A 19,562-nucleotide genomic window follows, 5' to 3' on the forward strand; every position below is an offset into this window, starting at 1 on the left:
GGGCTGGACATCCAGATCGATACAACGGAGAATATACTGAAATCAAAATCACGGAACTGCTGGGACTGGACATCCAGATCAATTAACCGGAGAAGAAACTGAAATCGCGGCGGCAACACCGGTGGCAACGCCATCTTCTGGGCTCGGACCCGCTCTGATATGATACCATAACAGAATATTAAACAGAGAACAGAGCAATTTTGTATTGAGTATTTGTAAAATTAAAAAAAATGGAATTAAACTAAACACAAATCTATATTTATAGACACAAAATATGAGCTGTAATCCAGCTGTTATGTGAGCTGTAACCAGCTGTAATGTGAGCTGTAAATAGCTGTAGCTGATCTGGAATTTCAGCGTTGGAAATGTTGGAGAAGAAGGAGCAACCATCTCTGTTATACTTTCTTATTTGAATAAGTCTTCTTTTAAGATGGTCTTTTCAATTTGGATTTTTATGTTGTTGAATAAATTTTTGTAGTTGTTTCCCACCTCTTAGATCCAAAGTTTTTGATCTTTCAAACATTTTTAGTGTTCGTTCAAACTTTAAATCTAAGTTCTTGTAGATTTAAGAATCAAGGAGGTGTGTAGATCTATCTTTTTAAAATACCATTGAAGATGAATCGATAATACTAGGTTTCGTCGGATAGAGCATATTTCTTGTCAAAATCGAAAAAAAAGTTATCTAAGTACCCCGCTAAACAGGAAAATAGTTCTACGTTGTGTTAAGTTTACGGGATCTATGTCATGGATTTTTCTTTAGTTTTCCATTATTTTTGCTTATCTTGTATTGTTGTTTAGTAATTGGTTGATTCAAATTTGGAAGATCATATTGAGCTCTTCGTAATATGATTTTCATTATTTGTATTTATGTCTCCAATCCAACAATACATTCTAGCTTTGGAAGAAAAAAAAAACAAACTTCTTCATTTGTTGATATTTTCAATTCTTGTGGTTGTTAAGACTTAAGAATGACCAGCATTTAAAATACGCCACTTCGGCATGCACATATTTGCCTTTCTCATAAGATATGGTAGTGTGTCGATTTTTTTCAGGTTTAAAATCTTCTTTATTTTTGATTGATATCAATCAAGGTTTCAATGAGTTATTCATTTTGAATATCTTACAACATTTCTTCATTTTGAATATTTTTAAACATGTTGATTTTCATAAAGTAAAAGTTTTATATGACATGTATGTTGTGAGTTGATATGTTTATTCGGTAGAAAGAGTTTGTGTCAGGTTATATTGATTTTGTTACTAGTAGTTCCTACCACAATTCATGAATCAACGATTTTTGGTTTGAAATTGTTGGTTTATGGTTCCAATTTAAATGGAATACCAAAAGCATTAACACATGGGGCATAAATGTGTCGCAAAAAGTGTCTAAGTTAATGTCCTCCAATTAGAGGATTAAATGGATTAGAGAAGGTTGGAGTAGGAAATCCAACTGAAATTGGTACAATCTTAACAGTTCTCTACTGTTGCTATAACATTTTTGATGTAGAAGGCTGAATTTGATGCTTGATTGTAGCACGACGACGAAGAGCAACATAAGAACAGAGAGATTGGCGTGTTGGAATTTATGCTTCTTGCATAATTTTACTAGTAAAAACGTTTTGTTGAGCCTAATTTTACATATGTGAGGTATTTGCTTTAGGTAGGCACACCCCATACGGAAGCCTCTCTACTTTACCGGTTTTGTTCGAGAGGCTGCCTACTCTAAAGTTGTTCACATCCAGATTCTTGTTCTTGGCAAAATTTAACATTCATTAACGGAGAGTGAATTGCACTTGTCATTTTCCATCCACGTAAGGGTGTGAATATTAGATTTTGCCACATGCAGGAATCCGGACGTGAATAATTTTAAAATAAGAGCCTCTCGAACAACACCGGTAAAGTAAAGGGGTCTCTATATGAATTTTGCCTTTTATGTACTAAGTACTAGCCCCATCTCAAGGAAGTGTGTCTTTCATGTGGGGGCCGGACTTGTTATACACAAAGAAAAGTGAGAAGTTGAGTTTTCTTTGGATTGCATGTGCTTTGGAAACACCATTATTGAAAATTATGCTACTTCTTCAAGCCCTCTAATTTCCCCAATGCTTTAATGATTGATCTTTTTATCATGCATTTGGTGGAACCAGCAACAACGAGGTAAGCATTGTGAACACTAGGAAAATGCTTTCACTATAAGATATTTTTTTTCTTCTAATTAGTCTATTTAAACCATGCAATTAGCTCATTCCCTTAAAAAATTTAATTTGATTTTCAATAATGACAAAAGTGTGGATTATAATTTTGATTTGATTTTTATTAGTGGTTAACCGAATCAATAAAAAATCAAACTGTAAAATAATAACAATTTCATTAATTTTTTTTTTATATATATATATATATAAATAATATAATTATTTTAGTTTATATATATTATATTATATTAAATTTATTATGATGTATAATTTTTATCTAAATCAATATTAAACAATTGAACAGAACCAAACTAAATTTTGACTTACAGAATCATATTATTATATAGATATTTACTATGGTCTAATTTATATATTATCTCGTGATTTAGTTTAAAATTTTATTAAATCAAATCAAACTGAAATACGCACAATTATTTTATAACACAAATGACCTGCTGCAACGGTTATATTGAGTAATTTTTCACTACCATATATCTGGTGAAAGAAACAAAGAGTAATGTCATTGAACACTTTCACATGCACTAGTTTAACACCACACACATTAAGTAGTAAGCACAACCCCTAAACTACAAATGGTGATCTATCTCTTAAGGATGTGGATGTGTGATTTTGTTCTTTAAATGCAAGAATGAGAATGAAAATTATCCTTTTTTAATAATTTTCATTGTTTTTTCTTGGACTTAGTGACACCTTCTTCTAGTTCTAAAAGGGCCCATTTCATAGCTGTATTTCCATCTTCAAACCATAGCCAATTGCTCTGTATTTTTGGTTTCTTCTGCACATTCCTTCACACACTCCCCACTCACTCCCCTCAATAATACCATTCTCACCATATTATTACAAATTTACAACATTTCATAGTTATAAGAGAGAAGGGTAGTTCAAGAATTTCAGACCCAACAAACATTTGAACATGTCTGCACTGATACAGTTGAAGAATATTATCAAATCTTGAGGTCCCATTTTAAAAGCTATAGCTTTTCTTTTATAAATAATTCATCCTCCTCAATGAATCAACTTTGCTTCTGCTTAAAGGCCCACACCTATGGCTATGATGAGCTGATGAAAGTGAAATCCTTCTTCTTCTTCATCAACAAGATGCATTATTGCATAAATGTACAAACTTTCCAATCAACATTACACAAATTTATGACTCAGAGCTACCAAGAATAGGTTTTTACTTTTTTTCATTCACTAAATCACAGGATTCTGAATCCCAGGATTTCAGGAGATGGGTGAGTAATGCATTTATTGTCTTTGTCCATTACTTACTATATATAGTAATGTGTATGTGATATGTTTATGTGTTTTAAGGAATTTGTTTCAGTTGCCATAAAAGATTTTTTTGCTGAAATTAGTCCTTAAACATTCCATTCTTGGATTGCTGATTGGTTTCAAATTTGGAAAAGATTGAATCTTATTGTTGGGTTTTGAATGGTATTTAAATGTAATTACATTATGTGTAGTAATGGTGTTTCAATGGCTAAGAAGAGAAGCTGGTTCAATCTAGTGAAGAAGTTTTTCATTCCGGATACACAGTCAAATCAAGATAAGGTATGCATACAATTCATTATGTTCTTCCTCTGAATATTTGAATAGATGTTCTTTAATGGTGATGGTTAATTTGATTGATGGTTGAAAAAGAAGGACAAGAGAAGAAAATGGGTTTTCTTTGGAAGGCTGAAGGTGAAAAGCAGGTTGCCATCTATTGCAGCACCGTCGCCACCGCGAGAAAGGAGAACGGCAACACGAAGTGAGGCCGAGGAGCAGCAGAGTATACGCGCTTTAGATGTTGCACTTGCTACTGCTGCTGCTGCCGAAGCAGCTGTTGCGGCTGCTCATGCTGCGGCTGAAGTTGTTTTGCTAACTGGTGTTCCAAATGAATCAAAACAACAACAACAATCAGCCATTAAACTACAACCTGAAGCTCATATTATCAATTTCACTCATCATTGTGAAAAGGACAGCCAAGAAACTGCTGCCACTAAAATCCAAACCGCCTTTCGAGGTTATCTTGTGAGTTTCGCTCAAGCTCTTGTCTCTGTCGCTTTCTTATATATATACACATACAGTCTTTGTTTTTCCATTTGAGAATATTTGCATAGAAAATCAGTAGAAAACATAATTTCAGAAAGAATGAACAAAATGGTAGATCAGTACTCACATGATGGAGCTAAGTCTGCAACTTAATGCTATAGTTTAGCTAGGATAACCGAATTGATTTGTAGAGCTTGGTTAAGATTCAATTCATTTGTTTGGAGGGTTTTGATGAAGTATATGTGAGAGCATTACAGGCAAGGAAAGCTCTGAATGCATTGAAGGGGATAGTGAAGCTCCAAGCAATTATTCGAGGGAGAAATGTGAGACGCCAAGCTATGAATACTCTGAAATGCTTGCAGTCCATTGTAAACATCCAGTCACAAGTCTCTGCAAAGAAAATCCAGATGGGGGAAGGAAATTGTTATTTTGATGAAAATAAACAGTTTCAGTACTTGACTGACAAGATAATTAAGGTGAACTTAAAACTAAACTATTTTGAATGTTTCCCTACTAATGTAAGTTTTAGTTTAAGCAACCAAAATTTCTTTTGCATTTTTTCAGATGGACACAAACAGTCAAAAAAGATGGGATGGAAGCATTTTGACAAAGGAGGAAGCAGAAGCCCTATTTCTTAGCAAAAAAGAGGCGGCTATTAAGCGAGAAAGGATAAAAGAATACTGTTATAACCACCGAGTAAGTTTGTCCCCATTTTTCTCGACATTCTCCAGTTTTCAGATTTGATCCTGTTCAAATGTGAGAGTTTAACCAAGAAACTTGTTTCAGAATTCAGCAGAAACGGAGAGGAGCAAGGCGAATGGAAGGTGGAGGTACTGGCTAGAGCAGTGGGTGGATACTCAACTTTCTAAAAGTAAAGAACTCGAAGATTTGGATACCGTTTTAACTTCAATGCCAAAGCCGAGAGTGGAGTATAGAGGGAAACAACTTAAACTGAGACCGTATAACACGGATCAAGGACTAGATTCTCCGATAACAGCAGCTTCGAGAAAATCATTTCACAGAAAGCAATGTTCGTTAGGGGAAGATAATTCCTTCTCCAGCTCTCCTATAGTTCCAACTTACATGGCTGCAACAGAATCCGCCAAGGCGAAAACAAGATCATTAAGCTCGCCGAAGCTAAGGCCTCCGGGAAATTATGATGCATACTCTGATGGCTATTCACCATGTAAGAATAAGTTGTCTTTGAAATCATCTGCTGCAACTGAATTAGCTAGCAGTGGTAAGTTTGAAAGGCCAAGTCAAAGGTCTCCAAGCTTGAAGAACCTGCCAGGTCCTGTCAAATCGAACCGGACACTGGTGAATGTCAGCTTTGATTCGGAGTGCTCGTTGCGGACGTGGGATCAACAACGAGCCTTGTGATGAGATATGATTCTCTGTTTGTGCATTGCTTGCTTTATAAGTAGTTTGTAATTACATAGATGATTTGATTGGAGAACTAGTTGAAGAATTCTTTGAAAATGTTTCTCAATGACCTGAACAGAACCAGGGCCTCTATTCCTGAGTTTAGAAGGAGCAGAATTGGGCTAGCTAGCTAAGTATATTTTGGATGGTTTGCAGGTCCAAAGGCTGGATCTAGGAAAATGATGGCCACTTCACCAACCGGTTGATATTTGGTGAGTGGGCCGACTGATTAAGAAGTAACTTTTTTTTTAATAGTATAAAATATAGATTGTGGGTCTTATTTTTAGAGCGACTTAAGTGGCAATTTACCCACTTAACTTGTAAGCAATAGGCAATTAACACATAAATTAACTTCGTAGGCAAATTAGTCACAAACTTGAAAATTATAGGCAATTAACCCTATTTGGCCAAATTAGTTTACAAGTTGAGGGGTTAAATTGCCAATTTAAGAAACAATATTAGCTTACAAGTTGAGGTGGTAAATCGCCAAAATGGGATTAATTATCCATAATCAACAAGTTCGTGACTAATTTGCCCACAAAGTTAATTTGTTTGTTAATTGCCCATTGTTTACAAGTTGAAAGGGCAAATTGACACTTAAGTCATTAAATAAAGTTCAGATTTAATCCTTGAACTCTTTGGGTTTGATGTTTGATATAAGTAAAGATACACATTTCATTATAACTAATAAATTCACTTCTAAAATAAATAAAATTATTATACAATTGGAGTATAATAGTAAACAATGTTCTTATGAGTAGGGGTATCAAAACGGTTGCAGATTGTGTTTTGTTTTCGTGTTGTGTCAGCCTGTTCTATTTATGCAATTAGAATCAACATGAATGGAACTCATTTGTTAATCAACGTGAACATGATAAGAAAGTTAAATGAATTTTATGTTTTCGTATTATTCATTTAATCCGGTGAGTTAATTACCAATCATACAAACACGATCCATTTAACTAGTTTATTGTAAATAGGTATGATGCGAATCATATTAACATGACACATTTAACCCATTTATTCAAATTGCTCGAACACCAGTAGTAATACGACATGACACACATAACATATATTAAGTCGTGTTACAAACATATTGAACGAGTTTGCATATCAAATCGCAGCAGAACACGTTTTAATACGTGTCATAAACGAGTTGATCTATTTATGACACGATTGATACGAATACGTTTAATTTCAATTCTAACTCATTTTTTCATGTAATATTTCGCGTGTCACAGTGGCGGAGCCACATGTAGCACAAGAGGGGCATTTGCCCCTCTTATTTTTCAAAAAAAACAATTTTCTATGTAAATTTAATTTTTATTTGTATTAGTTACCTAAAAAATATAATATATTGACCCCCTTAATTTTAATAAATTTTACATATTATTTATAAAAATATTACATTTTGCCCCTCTTAGATTTAATTTCTGGCTACGCCACTGGCGTGTCATGATCCATTTTTATACCCCAACCCCAACTTGTGACCCAAGAGAGAAAAGAATGCAATTAATTGAATTGGCTACTCAACATGTCTCTCTCCATAGAAAATCCTAAACTTTCTTTTCCTTCTTTCAATACCTTCCTAATTTCCAAATTTTCTCCTCTTACTAAATAAATGGTTTTTCATATACTTTTAGTTTTATTTTCTATTTTATTAGTTTCGTCTACCTCTTAAATGAGTTTTATCTATTCTATACGGGTTTATTTTCTTCGACTGGTGAGTTTTACAAGGTACAAAACTTAATTTTTTATTAAGTTTTACAACTTGGACTACCCTCTAGATTTGTTATAGATTTAAAAATTTCTTGTTGTAATTATTTGGATTTGTAAAATTTGCTCACGTAATTAAATTTATTGTTTAAATCTAGATTTGAAGTTGTAATTGGGTGGCACATTATATTGTCAAGAAGTTATAATTTGCTGTATTATCTATTTCAATTTCGTAACTAGATTCGAGACTCTTATAATCGTATTTTCAACAATGAAATAAAACCAATCTTTCGATTAAAAAAAAGAACCCCAAGAGAAAAAAGCCATTTGTTTTGACAGAAGCACAAACATAGCTTTCAATCCCGGTCAATTTTTTTTTTTTTTTTTACCAAAGGGTTTTTTGGCCCATAGTTAGAATTCATTAATCAAGATTAAATTACATAAAGAAAGTCATATCACAAAATTAAAATATGATCTTTCAATTTGTAGATCTAGAAAACTAACAAAACTATCATACAAGCTAAGTAAATCGAAGGAGCGGCAAATCTAGCCATAGATTCCGCATAAATTTTTGACGCAACGAGAAGCAAGAGTTCCGTTGAAGCGGGATTTGGATATGCCCTTAACTCCGATAGACCGGCCATACACGACCCGCTTGTTCCTTTGAAAGTTTGTATTTCCGATCATCTTGTCAATGAAATTCTAAGAAGATAGATCAATAGCTTTTCAAATCGTAGATCTACAAGAGATTACTTCGAAAGCCCGAACAATCGCTAAACATTCTTGAACGATCTAAGAAATCAAGCCACAAAATCCTACAAAATACAAAGAAATTCTTACAAAAAAAGATAAGATCCTTACCGGAGCGATAGCCTTCAAATCGAAGAGGTCTTATTGAAAACAAAAGTAAACTATATAATATATATTATTCATGGGCGGAGAGGAGGTGGTTTCCGATTAATCGGAAATCACCTTCTCCCACCCTTCAAAATATGAAAATGGAGAAGAAGTTTTTAGAGAGAAGGGAGAGCAATTTTTTTAGAGAGAGGAGACGGGGCATAGGCAGTGGTAGTTGATGTTGGTGGTGTCCCGGTCAATTGTATACTTAGTTGAATCACACTGTCACTGAGAATCAAATAACAAAAATAGGATTCTGTTGTGTAGCTAGGTGAGTTAATATAGTAAAACAGGATCACATTCTTTTGTTTGTGTTTCAAAGTAAAAAAATAGATGTATATAGCTAGGTGGCATATATAGAAACTCATAACTCATATGAAAATGATATAAAGTAATTTCATTTTCACGTATAAATGTAAATCTTTCGTACTTCCATATAATCTTATAGACTAATGCTAGTCAGTCGTTCCACTAACAAATAATATAGAATGAAAGTGAGATTGTCTGATATGCAGCACCACATATATTGATTTGTTGATGATGTGGGTTCCAAATATTTGTGATTTGGGCCTAACCAATGTTGTTGCTCCACTTGGATTTCCAAAACGTGTATTATGCGGCTCACAAGTTTGCTTCTATCAATTCTATAGTGAAGAAGAAATTGACCAAGTTTCTGATGGCTTAAATACTTTGTTGAAAAGTTGGTCAAAAATGAAACAATAATTGAAAAAAGAATAGAACATTCTTTCCCTAGAATACATACCGCGTCTAGAAAGTCTCACAATTTCAGACTTGTGGGAGTCTCACTAATGTTTAAATATTTTAGAAAGTGATGAATTCGGTCCGAGACTGGAAAATGCCATCTCTTATGTCCTGAATTACTGTATAAGTTGTACTCATGAGTTACGGTCATGAATTACGATATAACATGCAGTCTGAGTTACGGTATAAACTGTACTTTCGAATTACTACATAAAATGTACTACATAAGCATAATAACCAATTAGTGTTGCGAGTTACAATCCTTAGTTGCATTATTGGTTGTACTCCTGAGTTATGGTCTTACGATCCTGAGTTAAGGAGAGCATAGAGAAGAAAGGGAGCTCGGACAATGGAAGAGCAAGGAGAGGACATGGAAGACTTTTTCTCCATATGTTTGAAGGCCATATGAAGTAGAGGGAAACATATAGTTATTAAAGTAAAAGGCGCTTGGAAGCTCCTAGTTATTAAAAGCGAGAGGCGCTTCAAAACACCAAAGTATTCTAAGCACCAAAAAAATAACACAACAAAACATATAAGCATTATGATTATACGAAGAGAATGTTGTTTGATATGGTGTTTTTGCTTACTATTGATGTCGTTTTTCCCCCTCATCTCTTTTGTGTTTCGAAGAAAAGTGTTTTTCAGACATTACATATAGAAAAGGTGAAAAAAATTAAAATTTTATATTAATTATAAAAAGCCAAAAGGTACAAAAAAAAACCCTCGTAGTTTTCACAAAAGTACAAATCAGCCCTTTTACTTTTTTGGGGTATAATTAAGCCCTCTTTGTTTTCAAATAGAACAAATAACCCCTTTCATCCAACATCATTAGAAACACTTGTTAATGGCTGACATGTCTCTCATAATCATATAGAAAAAAAGTTCAAAAATAATTTTAATATTTAAAATATTTACAAAAAAATTTGAGAGGGTAAGTGTCCCAAAAGTAAACTAAAAGAGTTTATTTGTTCGATTTTAAAATAATAAGGGTTTAATTGTTCAATTTTAAAAACACGAGAGCTTAATTGTGCCCAGATAAAGTAAAAGGGCTGATATGTACTTTTAAGAAAAACTCGAGGGCTTTTTTGTACCTTCTGCCATATAAAAACAATAAAAAGTAACCTTATTTTTTTCAAGGTGCGCACCCGCCTCTTGGCTGGTGATGCAACCTAGCCAAACGCGCATGAATTTTGAAAAAAAGGGAGTGAAGCGTGAATTTAATAAACAAATAAAGTCAACACGATATAACTGGCAGTGTTGCTTGCACATAAATTAGTTTATGAGGCCGAGTAGTGTCAAAATCACTACATGAATTGTGAAGGAGTTGGACCATCTCGAACCTCGTATGACTTGAGACGCATGCGAAGACAATTGCAGGTATTTAGGAGGATCTGGTCAAAACTCAGAAATCATCCAAACTATTGGATTAGCGAATTTGGAATACTTCGCGTTTCATTTGAAATAGCAATTTACAGATTTGAAAATTTTACAACTTGATTAATTTTTTCGGGTTTGATGTAATAGATTTGAGTGGCACATTTGGTATCGAAACGTCCTACTTCGTTGTATTTATCTAACCCGATGCCATGACTAGATTTGAAAATCTTTGTAGTCGATTTGAGACTCTTTGACACACAAAAAACACACATTTAAGCTTTAATTTAAATTTAACCCTTTAATATAATTGAAAGCCTAGACAAAATTTATAGGCATTAATAGCTAGCCCTACTCTCAAAGAAAGAAAAGAGAGATTAATGCTGGACAGTTCATCTTTTCACTTGCATTGTACAGATCAAAAGCATAGCTAAATTGTTACTTTAGCTTTTTACAGAGCTCAAGAAAGATTTTACCACTAGTTAACAATATTTTATTAGATTAGATTAGATTGATTTAGAAGGCTAATCATAATGTTTTAAAACATGACATGCAAATTGCCAACGTTTCGCCTTAAGATTGATCTTATTCACCAAACTTTTACATCTCAACAAAGCTAAAGAGGTTAAAAATGATTTTTTTCCACATGAGATGACTTGCCGTCTTCCCATTGGTTAACACTCAATCTTACAGTAGCCAATGGAAACTATTCAGTAAAGAGAAGAAGAGAGGGTGAAAGTGGTGACTGGGAGCCACCTCAGCCGCCCTCTTGATTCCTTGGATGACAAATGTATAGTTCTATGCTAAAACTAATAATTAAAGCACTCCACAAATGAAGCATCTTAAGGGGACCCTTTATCTAGGGATCCACAAAAACCAAATAATCGAATTGAACCGACAAATTCGATTCAGTTCGATTTGACACTACAAAAAACTTTAATTTTTCAGTTCGGTTTAGTTTTAAATAAGTTTTAGTGCAAACCAAACCAACATAACCAAAAAAATAAACCTAACCAATTAGTTCAATATGGTTTAAAAGAATTTACATCCTCGAAAATTGAATTTTGAAAAAAATTAAATTTCGATTTGGTTTAATTCCAACAGCATGCACACCTCTACCTTCAACTCATTTCCATCCATGTGTTACAATTAGAGAAGGGGGAATCAAACCTGAAATTTTCAGGTCGAAGTACAATTTTTCTACTACTAGGCTATGCATGTGGGGACAAAACATAGTAATACTACATACTCTATATAATAGAATATTTCTTTAATAGCGGTCGGTTTTATTCTAATCAAGATTAGGTCTTTTAGCACCATAATTAGAACAAGTTTCCAACTTTCACACTGTGAGTGATTCATAACCAAGATCCATAAAGAAAAGAATACACGTTTTGAGTGATTAATAACCAACAAATTTCACATTATTATTAATAAACGTATGCTAATTAAGTACCCTTTTCTTTTGTCATCTAGTGGCTGCTTTGTCAATGCAGTCTTTATGTTTTGTTATGTCATTTTCCACACTACAAAATTTTGAGTTCTGTTCTGTTGTGTTCTGCCTTCTAGCAGTCAGAAGGGACTTATAACTTATTCTCTCATACTATATACTATTCTTTTTTCCAATACTATTAAGTATGTAATCCAATTCAAAGAATAAAGAATATCCATTGAATTATAAAATATAGTATCCAAAGTTGATTATGAAATGGATCTGTACCTAACTTAGAGGTTACTTCTTCACTAGCTATGGCATTTTTATTAGGGGGGGTCCCAATCAAGAGGTGCAAAACAAAACCATATTGAATGAATGATGTCTAAGTTGTTTAATGACATAAATACTTATGATAAAAAGGAAAAAGAAAATAATTCTGATTTATTTGTCCATACCTCTTTAGAAGGTTATTCACCGTTTCCTCTTTTCAATTCTGTCCACCGACATATAAGGGTTTGAAATATGCATTCGCCAATCCGATGGGAAGTCTGAGATGCTTCCTTTTGAGGCTGCAAATATGAAAACGCAGTGCAAGTTGTAACAAGAGGTTAAAAACCCAATAATTGCAGTTAAGGAACATATAAGCATGACAATCATAAATATTTGTCCATTTAGCAGGAGGAGAAGTCTTTCGTTTTCGGTGTTTCCTCCAAGCTGTCATCCCATGGCCAATGCCTATCGCTATAACTCCAAAATGAAACTTCTATCATACTCTCCAAACATAAGCTCACTTGTACTGCAATAGAGAAAAAATGTGAAAGTTATTTTTTTATTCCACAAAATATACAGTCGACCACTTCAACAAATAAGAGAGGGTCCCAACGTAACCAATCATAACCCTTCACCCCCATAAAGCACACAGGAAATTGAAATTCACGTGAAGTAAGGGCCCATGAAAGACCCCACAGGCACAGCAGCAGGCAGCATTCTGTGTCAAAATAAATCAATACTTAGGCCCCAAAGTCACTCTCATCTGATCTCAAAGTAGATACGCGATACTCACATTCCGACAGCTATGGGATTCAATTAGAACATTATTTATCATAATTTAAGTGTGCAAAGAGTTAAGTGTATGGGCGTACCTGACACATACAGGAGGCAGAGAGATACGATCTACTTTTCTTTCTAAAAATAGGACAGTATCCTTAACATGGCTGAGGATAAAAAAACTTTCTAGACATGTTTGTCTTTGGTAAAAAAAAAGTCCTTATTGTGGTTGCAACTGTTTGAACAAAAGTGTCAATTAGAAGATCTCTCAAATCTTTCTTTCTGGTTCAACTTGGTATTATATGAGTGACTCAGTCATGGCTTCTCTTTCTCTTATAAATCAAAGAACTCAAGTAGATTCTCTCACAAATATTGGTCCACTCATATTCTCCCCCAAAATCTTCTCCCCTTTAAATTCTCTCCTCAACCTTTCATTTCTTTTGCTCTCCCTTAAACACCTTTAGCCCTTACCTCCGCCTAATTTTTCCAGCTGAAACATGACATGCCGACCCGTTAGCTTCCATAATATGTTATTTATAAGATGGTTCATTATCTTGTTCCTCAGCTGCATGACCATAAGAGTAAACTTTTGCTTTTCCAACAATCCTTCTTCGTTGAAAACACTTTCTGTGGACGGCCATTTCGTCTTTGATGATGTCCACCACGCATCAAAAGACTTTGGAAATAGGTTTCGGTTTTTCCCCGTTGCAGTACTTCATCCAAGGTCAGTTTCCGATATTGCTGCAACTATCAGACATATTTGGCAGATGGGTTCTCATTCAGAGCTCACCATCGCAGCAAGAGGCCATGGTCACTCACTCCAGGGTCAGGCACAAGCGCATCGAGGAGTTGTTGTCCACATGGAATCTCTCCAGGGCTCTAAAATGCAAGTTCATGGTGGAAAACGTCCATACGTGGATGCCTCTGGCGGCGAGTTATGGATAAATATCTTGCGTGAAAGCCTGAAACACGGATTAACACCAAAATCATGGACAGACTACCTACATCTAACTGTCGGTGGCACCTTGTCCAATGCCGGTGTTAGTGGGCAGGCATTTCAGCATGGCCCCCAGATAAGTAATGTCCATCAGCTCGAAGTCGTTACAGGTTAGTTAAAATAAACTGCCAGCAACTCAATTATTGATAACACATATTTACTCTTAGAAAGAGGTCATAATAGTATTGTGAGATAATAAACCACGCCGCCCATCTATTTCCGCCACAGGAAATTATTCAATTTCTGCAAATTAAAACTCATAAATGTGTATATATTTGCTTAAGCAAATCACAAAGAAGTCCGAGAGAAACATAAATTCTTACGCAAAACATGAAACTGAATGCAGGAAAAGGCGAGATTGTGAATTGCTCAGAGAAGCAGAATGGGGACCTATTCCACAGCGTCCTGGGAGGACTCGGCCAGTTTGGTATCATAACGAGGGCAAGAATATCCCTGGAACCAGCACCAGATATGGTAAGTAAACAATTTCCAGAGCAAGATAGGAAATTAAGCTTCTACTATAGTTGAAAAAATAGTTTCCTCTCTAATAACAGAATTCTGTATCTATCACAGGTGAAATGGATTAGAGTTCTTTACTCGGACTTCAACACATTTACCAGAGACCAGGAGCATTTAATATCAGCGCAAAACACTTTCGACTACCTTGAAGGATTTGTCATAATAAATAGAACTGGTCTGTTAAATAACTGGAGGTCATCCTTTAACCCTCAAGATCCAGTACAAGCAAGCCAGTTCGAATCAGATGGAAAAACTCTATTTTGCTTAGAATTGGCCAAATACTTCAAGACGGACAAGAAAGACAGAGCAAACGAGGTTAGACACAATGGCCCACCATCTAGTGTAATTAGATTAATAAATCATAAAAGAATTGGATAGATAAGAATAAGTGAGATGGCACTGATGTGTTTTTACCATGCAGGAGATAGTGAAGTTGCTGTCTCAATTGAGATATATCCCATCAACACTTTTCCTATCAGAAGTTCCATACATTGAATTCTTGGATAGAGTTCATGTGTCTGAGGTCAAACTAAGGTCCAAAGGCTTGTGGGAAGTTCCACATCCATGGCTAAATCTTCTTATCCCGAAAAGCAAAATACACGATTTTGCTGAAGAAGTATTTGGCAATATCCTTACAGACACCAGCAATGGGCCCATCCTCATCTACCCTGTCAACAAATCAAAGTAAATTTCTCACCAAAAGAAGATCAATAATTTGTTCATGATTATTCTTATAATTTCTGTTGACTGACTAATTGATCAAAATCCAATTTCAGGTGGGACAACAGAACTTCTGTTGTTATTCCAGAAGAGGATACTTTCTACTTGGTGGCATTCCTGTCCTCTGCCGTTCCATCTTCCACAGGAAAGGATGGTTTAGAACATATCTTAAGTCAGAACAGGAGAATTCTAGAGTTTTGTGATACAGCTCGTCTTGGTGTCAAGCAATATCTGCCCCACTACACTACCCAGCAAGAGTGGAAAACCCACTTTGGCCCACAATGGGATGTTTTTGTCCAAAGGAAATCTTCTTATGACCCTTTAGCAATACTGGCACCTGGCCACAGAATATTTCAAAAGGCAATACCTTTCTCATGACACTGGTGAAATTACCAATTATACCCATTCATCGAGTTGGAAGATGCCTTAACCCCTATGTGAATAGATCATATTTTCCTATTTCCCATCATACATACTGCAACCATAACAATACAGCCAGTGAAGCTAGTTGAATTTTTTGTCAAAAAGTCGAATACTTTCATGTATTTATTACAGTGAAAAAAGGCAGCAAAGAGTAGTGCTAAAAATGTTTAATATAGTGATTATGTAAAAATATATTAATTTCCATTATCACAAATACTTTCCTTTTTTTGATTAGAATATTCTGAAAGGAAATAGAAAACATCTACAAGTAGTAGATTCAAGTACCATACCTCTGATATAATGAAAAATGCAACCTTTATAATTGCATTATTCAATCTTTACCACACACTGTCACAGTAGACAATGATAGTTACTGTCATGATACACAAAAACAACATACTCCCGAAAGCAACGCAATATTACTTAACAATTTAGAATTCTCACTATTTATGCTATTCGCAATCTCAAAATTTATTTTACTCTAAATTGATATCTCTGGACATTCTACCTGTATGTTTGCTATTAGGTACAGACCATGGCCAAAATATCCAAACCATAGAGAAAGAAAGCATACAGTAATATTATTTACAGTCCTGGTATGATTAGACAAAAAGTTACTTCGACAGACATAAAAGAAGGTTCAAGCTAATTAAGAAAAAAGAAAGAAAGGAGATCAAAGATGCAAGTGACCATCACTGTGGATCATTCCTCATTGATTAATGTAAAAGATATACTCGCAATTAGTTTCTTGAATGGAGCATGCTTATAATTTAAGGGTCCTATACTAATCACATGTTCCATGATTCTTGACATCCTTGCCTTTACAAGCAACAATTATCAGTATCCAGAATCTTACCCAAATTCAATTTCACATTCATCCACCTCAGCCAAAAAGAAGATATCCTAAAAGTGAATTCTAAAAGTAGCAGAGATTTTCTGTCTTAAGAGATTCTGGCATATCTACTTGTCAGAAGTATTGCACTTTCAATGGTTCACATAGTCATTCTCTGCCTAATTACTGTACTGCAAAAGTAGTATCACAAACATGGCCACTTGCAGCTTTTGTTTCGCAAAAGCATCTTATACCACTGGCACTGCCAAGATTTCTATTAAACGATAAAGACATACAACACAAAATATTCCCATGAAAAGTGACCAAATCTCAACAGGAAGTACATGCAGTGGAGCTGGAATCTCAAATAAGCATTAGCCCAATGAAAAGCAACCAGTCAGTGAACTTGAAAGTAAATAAATTTTCAAGTGAAGGAAAGCCAAGAATTACCTTTGATAGCATATTGTTGCCTTGTTAAGAAACATTGCTGCCATGGTTGTTGCTTCTCTGGTGCAAAGTCAAAGTGCATATTCTGTAGGAATCAGATACCCAAACAGTCAGTTAGAAAAAGCATCAGAAACCAAGAATTTTATCACTGCAATAATTACTTATAAGAAAATTATTATGATTAGAATCTAAGAAACAAGATATTTACCTCTGAACCCAAGAAAGTGAGGTCAAGTAGCACATTGCCTTGCCCATGAACGTGATATAGAAATAAAGTAGTTAATGCAATGAGTGGCCTCTGAGAGTGAGAGGCTCAAAGCATTTCTACTTAGAAAATCAATAGTAAAAAGTTGTGTTTGGTCCAGATTCTAATGATGATAGTAGAGTAGATCAACTGACATCTATATTTTCATTTAGTGAAAAAGGAATCAAACAATTACTACAAAATATTTGCTGATACAAATTTCAAAAAACACAATGACAAACTCCATGGTGTTGGAAAAAATATGAATGTTACATCAAAAATGCCATTGTTTTGGCAGAAGAATACTCATGATGTGTTTATTGAAAACAATGCATTACATGTGAGTGAATCTAGATGATGTACTCAAGCCAACACAACAAAGCTCTCAATCCTGAAATAATTGACCGTCTAGCACGTCTCTCTCGCCATTTCGACTATGCTCAACATTGTATTTGGTTAATTTTCTGGTCTATGAACATGTGCCAAAACCATTACAATCTCCAGTATCCCCAATTCTCTTCAGAAGGCCCCACTAGCACTTCTCCACAAATGCATTCCTCTGCAATCAGTACATCATTGTATTTCAGTACATCCACCTTAGCATTTTCATTTCTGCCATGATAGCCTTGTATGCATAATTGTTAACCATCAATACTGTTCATTAACCAGTTGATATGTGTGGCCTATAAAATTCCCTTTTCAACTTATCTGATATTCTACACTCAAGCAGGATCTCCAGTTGCGGTTGGTATTTGTCTCACGTTCACCATCTGTTCATGAGCAATAAAATTAGAAAAGAAAATACAATTTGCAGATCCTCGTGATACTTTTCATGTATTCTACCATACTGTATGTATGCTCACATGTGTAATAGAACTTTTCAAGAAGAAATTAACCAAAATTAAAAGTCATTGATTACTTGTCATTTCATTAAAAACTATTTCGTGGTTGTGTAGGGCTTGTTAGTTATATGGACCATATTCACTCTAACAATACTGATACACCGACAATGTTAATTTGGCAGCTTTTCTATGCTGTTCCTAAACAAAGATCCAATTAAGAAGAACAGCAGAAAGAAGAAAAATTCTTAACATTAAGATAAGAGAAACAAACTTAAATAACAAGTCTTAATATAAAACTTCTAATCATTCTTCCAAATTCACCTCAAGTTTAACATTATCATATCATATGTAAGCAAAACTAACTTAGGAACACATTGCATACAAATCCATAATGCAATAATGACACAATTATTAAGTTTTCACGTGGTACGTTTCAAACGTGGTATGTGAACAGGAATGAAAATTATCTAATTATTTTTAGGGTATGTAGGGTAGACTTAGTTGGTATGTTCTTGTCGGTAATCTTGTCAATATATATAAAAAGTTCCACTCTGAGAATAAATTTATACCCTTCTTCCATATTTCAGAGCCTACTCAAAGTGAGATAAACGGAAACCAAATACTAATTACTGCATATCCTACTAAAATTATACTTTTACTAGCATGATTTTCTAATGGCCCGCTTGCAATGTAAGTTAACAATACCATGATGTAATCCACTTATTTTAAGTGGAACTTAATACTTACCCAAACTGTAATTTAATCTAAAAAAAAAAGATAAACCAGGTACCAACAAATGGATATTTTTGCTTGCAATTCTTATACAAAATCAAGTACCAACACAGTTGTTTGATAAGTTGTGTTCATATACGAATCTTCGTTAAAAGCATTTAAAACATATATATAGTTAACAAGTCCACAAGCCCAAGCTGCCCAACAAACAAAACCCCAATTCTAATTTCTAATAAATTGACAAAACAATCTTAATTGTATCTTTTGCACTAAATAACTCTGATTGAGGACTTTGATCGAACGCGAGTAAAGCACTAAGAATGCTAGTTACAGAATGTAAAAAATTGGAAAGAAATTCCCTAACCGAAAGACAGAGGAACAGAGTAATCAAAGAACAAATAAAATTGCACATTATTTTTCACTAAGTCACCGACAAGAACATCTAAATTACACATTTATATCATTGGAAATTCAGAATTATATAACAGTGCAGTAGATCACAAGCAAAACTCACAAAATGATTTAGTGTAGAAACAAACAAATGTGTAGAATCATAGTACCAATTTGTTCCGCATGTCGACATTGTCATGATTCACATAAATATAGTACTTTCTAAGCAATTTAAATTAACCTAAACATTATCATTAAATAAAAATTACAAGCAGAAACTAAAAATTACAAGTAAATAAAAAATGAAAAAAAGGCAATTACCGGCGATAAGAGAAAGCTCACCGTAATCCATTATCTCTCGCTTGCCGGAGCGATTCAAACCCCTTTGTTTCTTCATCTTTTGAGTTATTAATTAACACAATGCTAGAATTGTAATTTTTTAGGTTAATTTTTTGAAAGAACTGTTTAATAAACTTTTGATGTGTAAAAACAAAAAATTACCTATTTATAACACGAATT

The 19,562-nt window shown here is 34.3% G+C and overlaps 2 protein-coding genes and 1 long non-coding RNA gene across 9 annotated transcripts; 2 read left to right on the forward strand and 1 right to left on the reverse strand.

Moving 5' to 3' along the window:
• The first annotated feature begins 2,816 nt into the window (after positions 1 to 2,816).
• On the forward strand, positions 2,817 to 5,821 carry LOC126680349 (protein IQ-DOMAIN 11). 3 transcript variants are annotated; one of them, XM_050375469.2, is made up of 6 exons: positions 2,817 to 3,442; positions 3,674 to 3,761; positions 3,849 to 4,223; positions 4,502 to 4,720; positions 4,809 to 4,940; positions 5,031 to 5,821. In XM_050375469.2, exons 2-6 carry the CDS (start codon positions 3,687 to 3,689, stop codon positions 5,622 to 5,624), a joined length of 1,395 nt encoding a protein of 464 aa, XP_050231426.1. In that variant the 5' UTR covers positions 2,817 to 3,442; positions 3,674 to 3,686; the 3' UTR covers positions 5,625 to 5,821. The 3 variants fall into 3 exon arrangements, with proteins under 3 accessions (XP_050231426.1, XP_050231428.1, XP_050231427.1); XM_050375471.2 differs by having other exon boundaries at positions 3,855 to 4,223; XM_050375470.2 differs by having other exon boundaries at positions 2,819 to 3,442; positions 3,852 to 4,223.
• Positions 5,822 to 7,793: 1,972 nt separating this feature from the next.
• LOC126680350 (uncharacterized) lies at positions 7,794 to 19,484 on the reverse strand. 5 transcript variants are annotated; one of them, XR_008790714.1, is made up of 8 exons: positions 19,386 to 19,484; positions 17,044 to 17,849; positions 16,839 to 16,920; positions 14,828 to 15,081; positions 14,558 to 14,694; positions 12,993 to 14,347; positions 12,306 to 12,838; positions 7,794 to 8,197 (listed from the first exon to the last, which is right to left on the reverse strand). It is a non-coding gene; the product is annotated as an uncharacterized LOC126680350 (long non-coding RNA). The 5 variants fall into 5 exon arrangements; XR_007641114.2 differs by lacking the exon at positions 19,386 to 19,484 and having other exon boundaries at positions 12,306 to 12,646; positions 12,739 to 12,838; positions 17,044 to 19,299; XR_007641113.2 differs by lacking the exon at positions 19,386 to 19,484 and having other exon boundaries at positions 12,993 to 14,137; positions 14,218 to 14,347; positions 17,044 to 19,298.
• LOC126680348 (cytokinin dehydrogenase 6) lies at positions 13,395 to 15,793 on the forward strand. The gene is made up of 5 exons (XM_050375467.1): positions 13,395 to 14,004; positions 14,241 to 14,368; positions 14,468 to 14,728; positions 14,835 to 15,097; positions 15,190 to 15,793. The coding sequence occupies exons 1-5, from the start codon at positions 13,395 to 13,397 to the stop codon at positions 15,509 to 15,511; spliced, it is 1,584 nt and encodes a 527-aa protein (XP_050231424.1). The 3' UTR covers positions 15,512 to 15,793.
• Positions 19,485 to 19,562: the final 78 nt, after the last annotated feature.

This window comes from Mercurialis annua, linkage group LG5 (assembly GCF_937616625.2).
Source record: "Mercurialis annua linkage group LG5, ddMerAnnu1.2, whole genome shotgun sequence".
Lineage (NCBI taxonomy): Eukaryota > Viridiplantae > Streptophyta > Magnoliopsida > Malpighiales > Euphorbiaceae > Mercurialis > Mercurialis annua.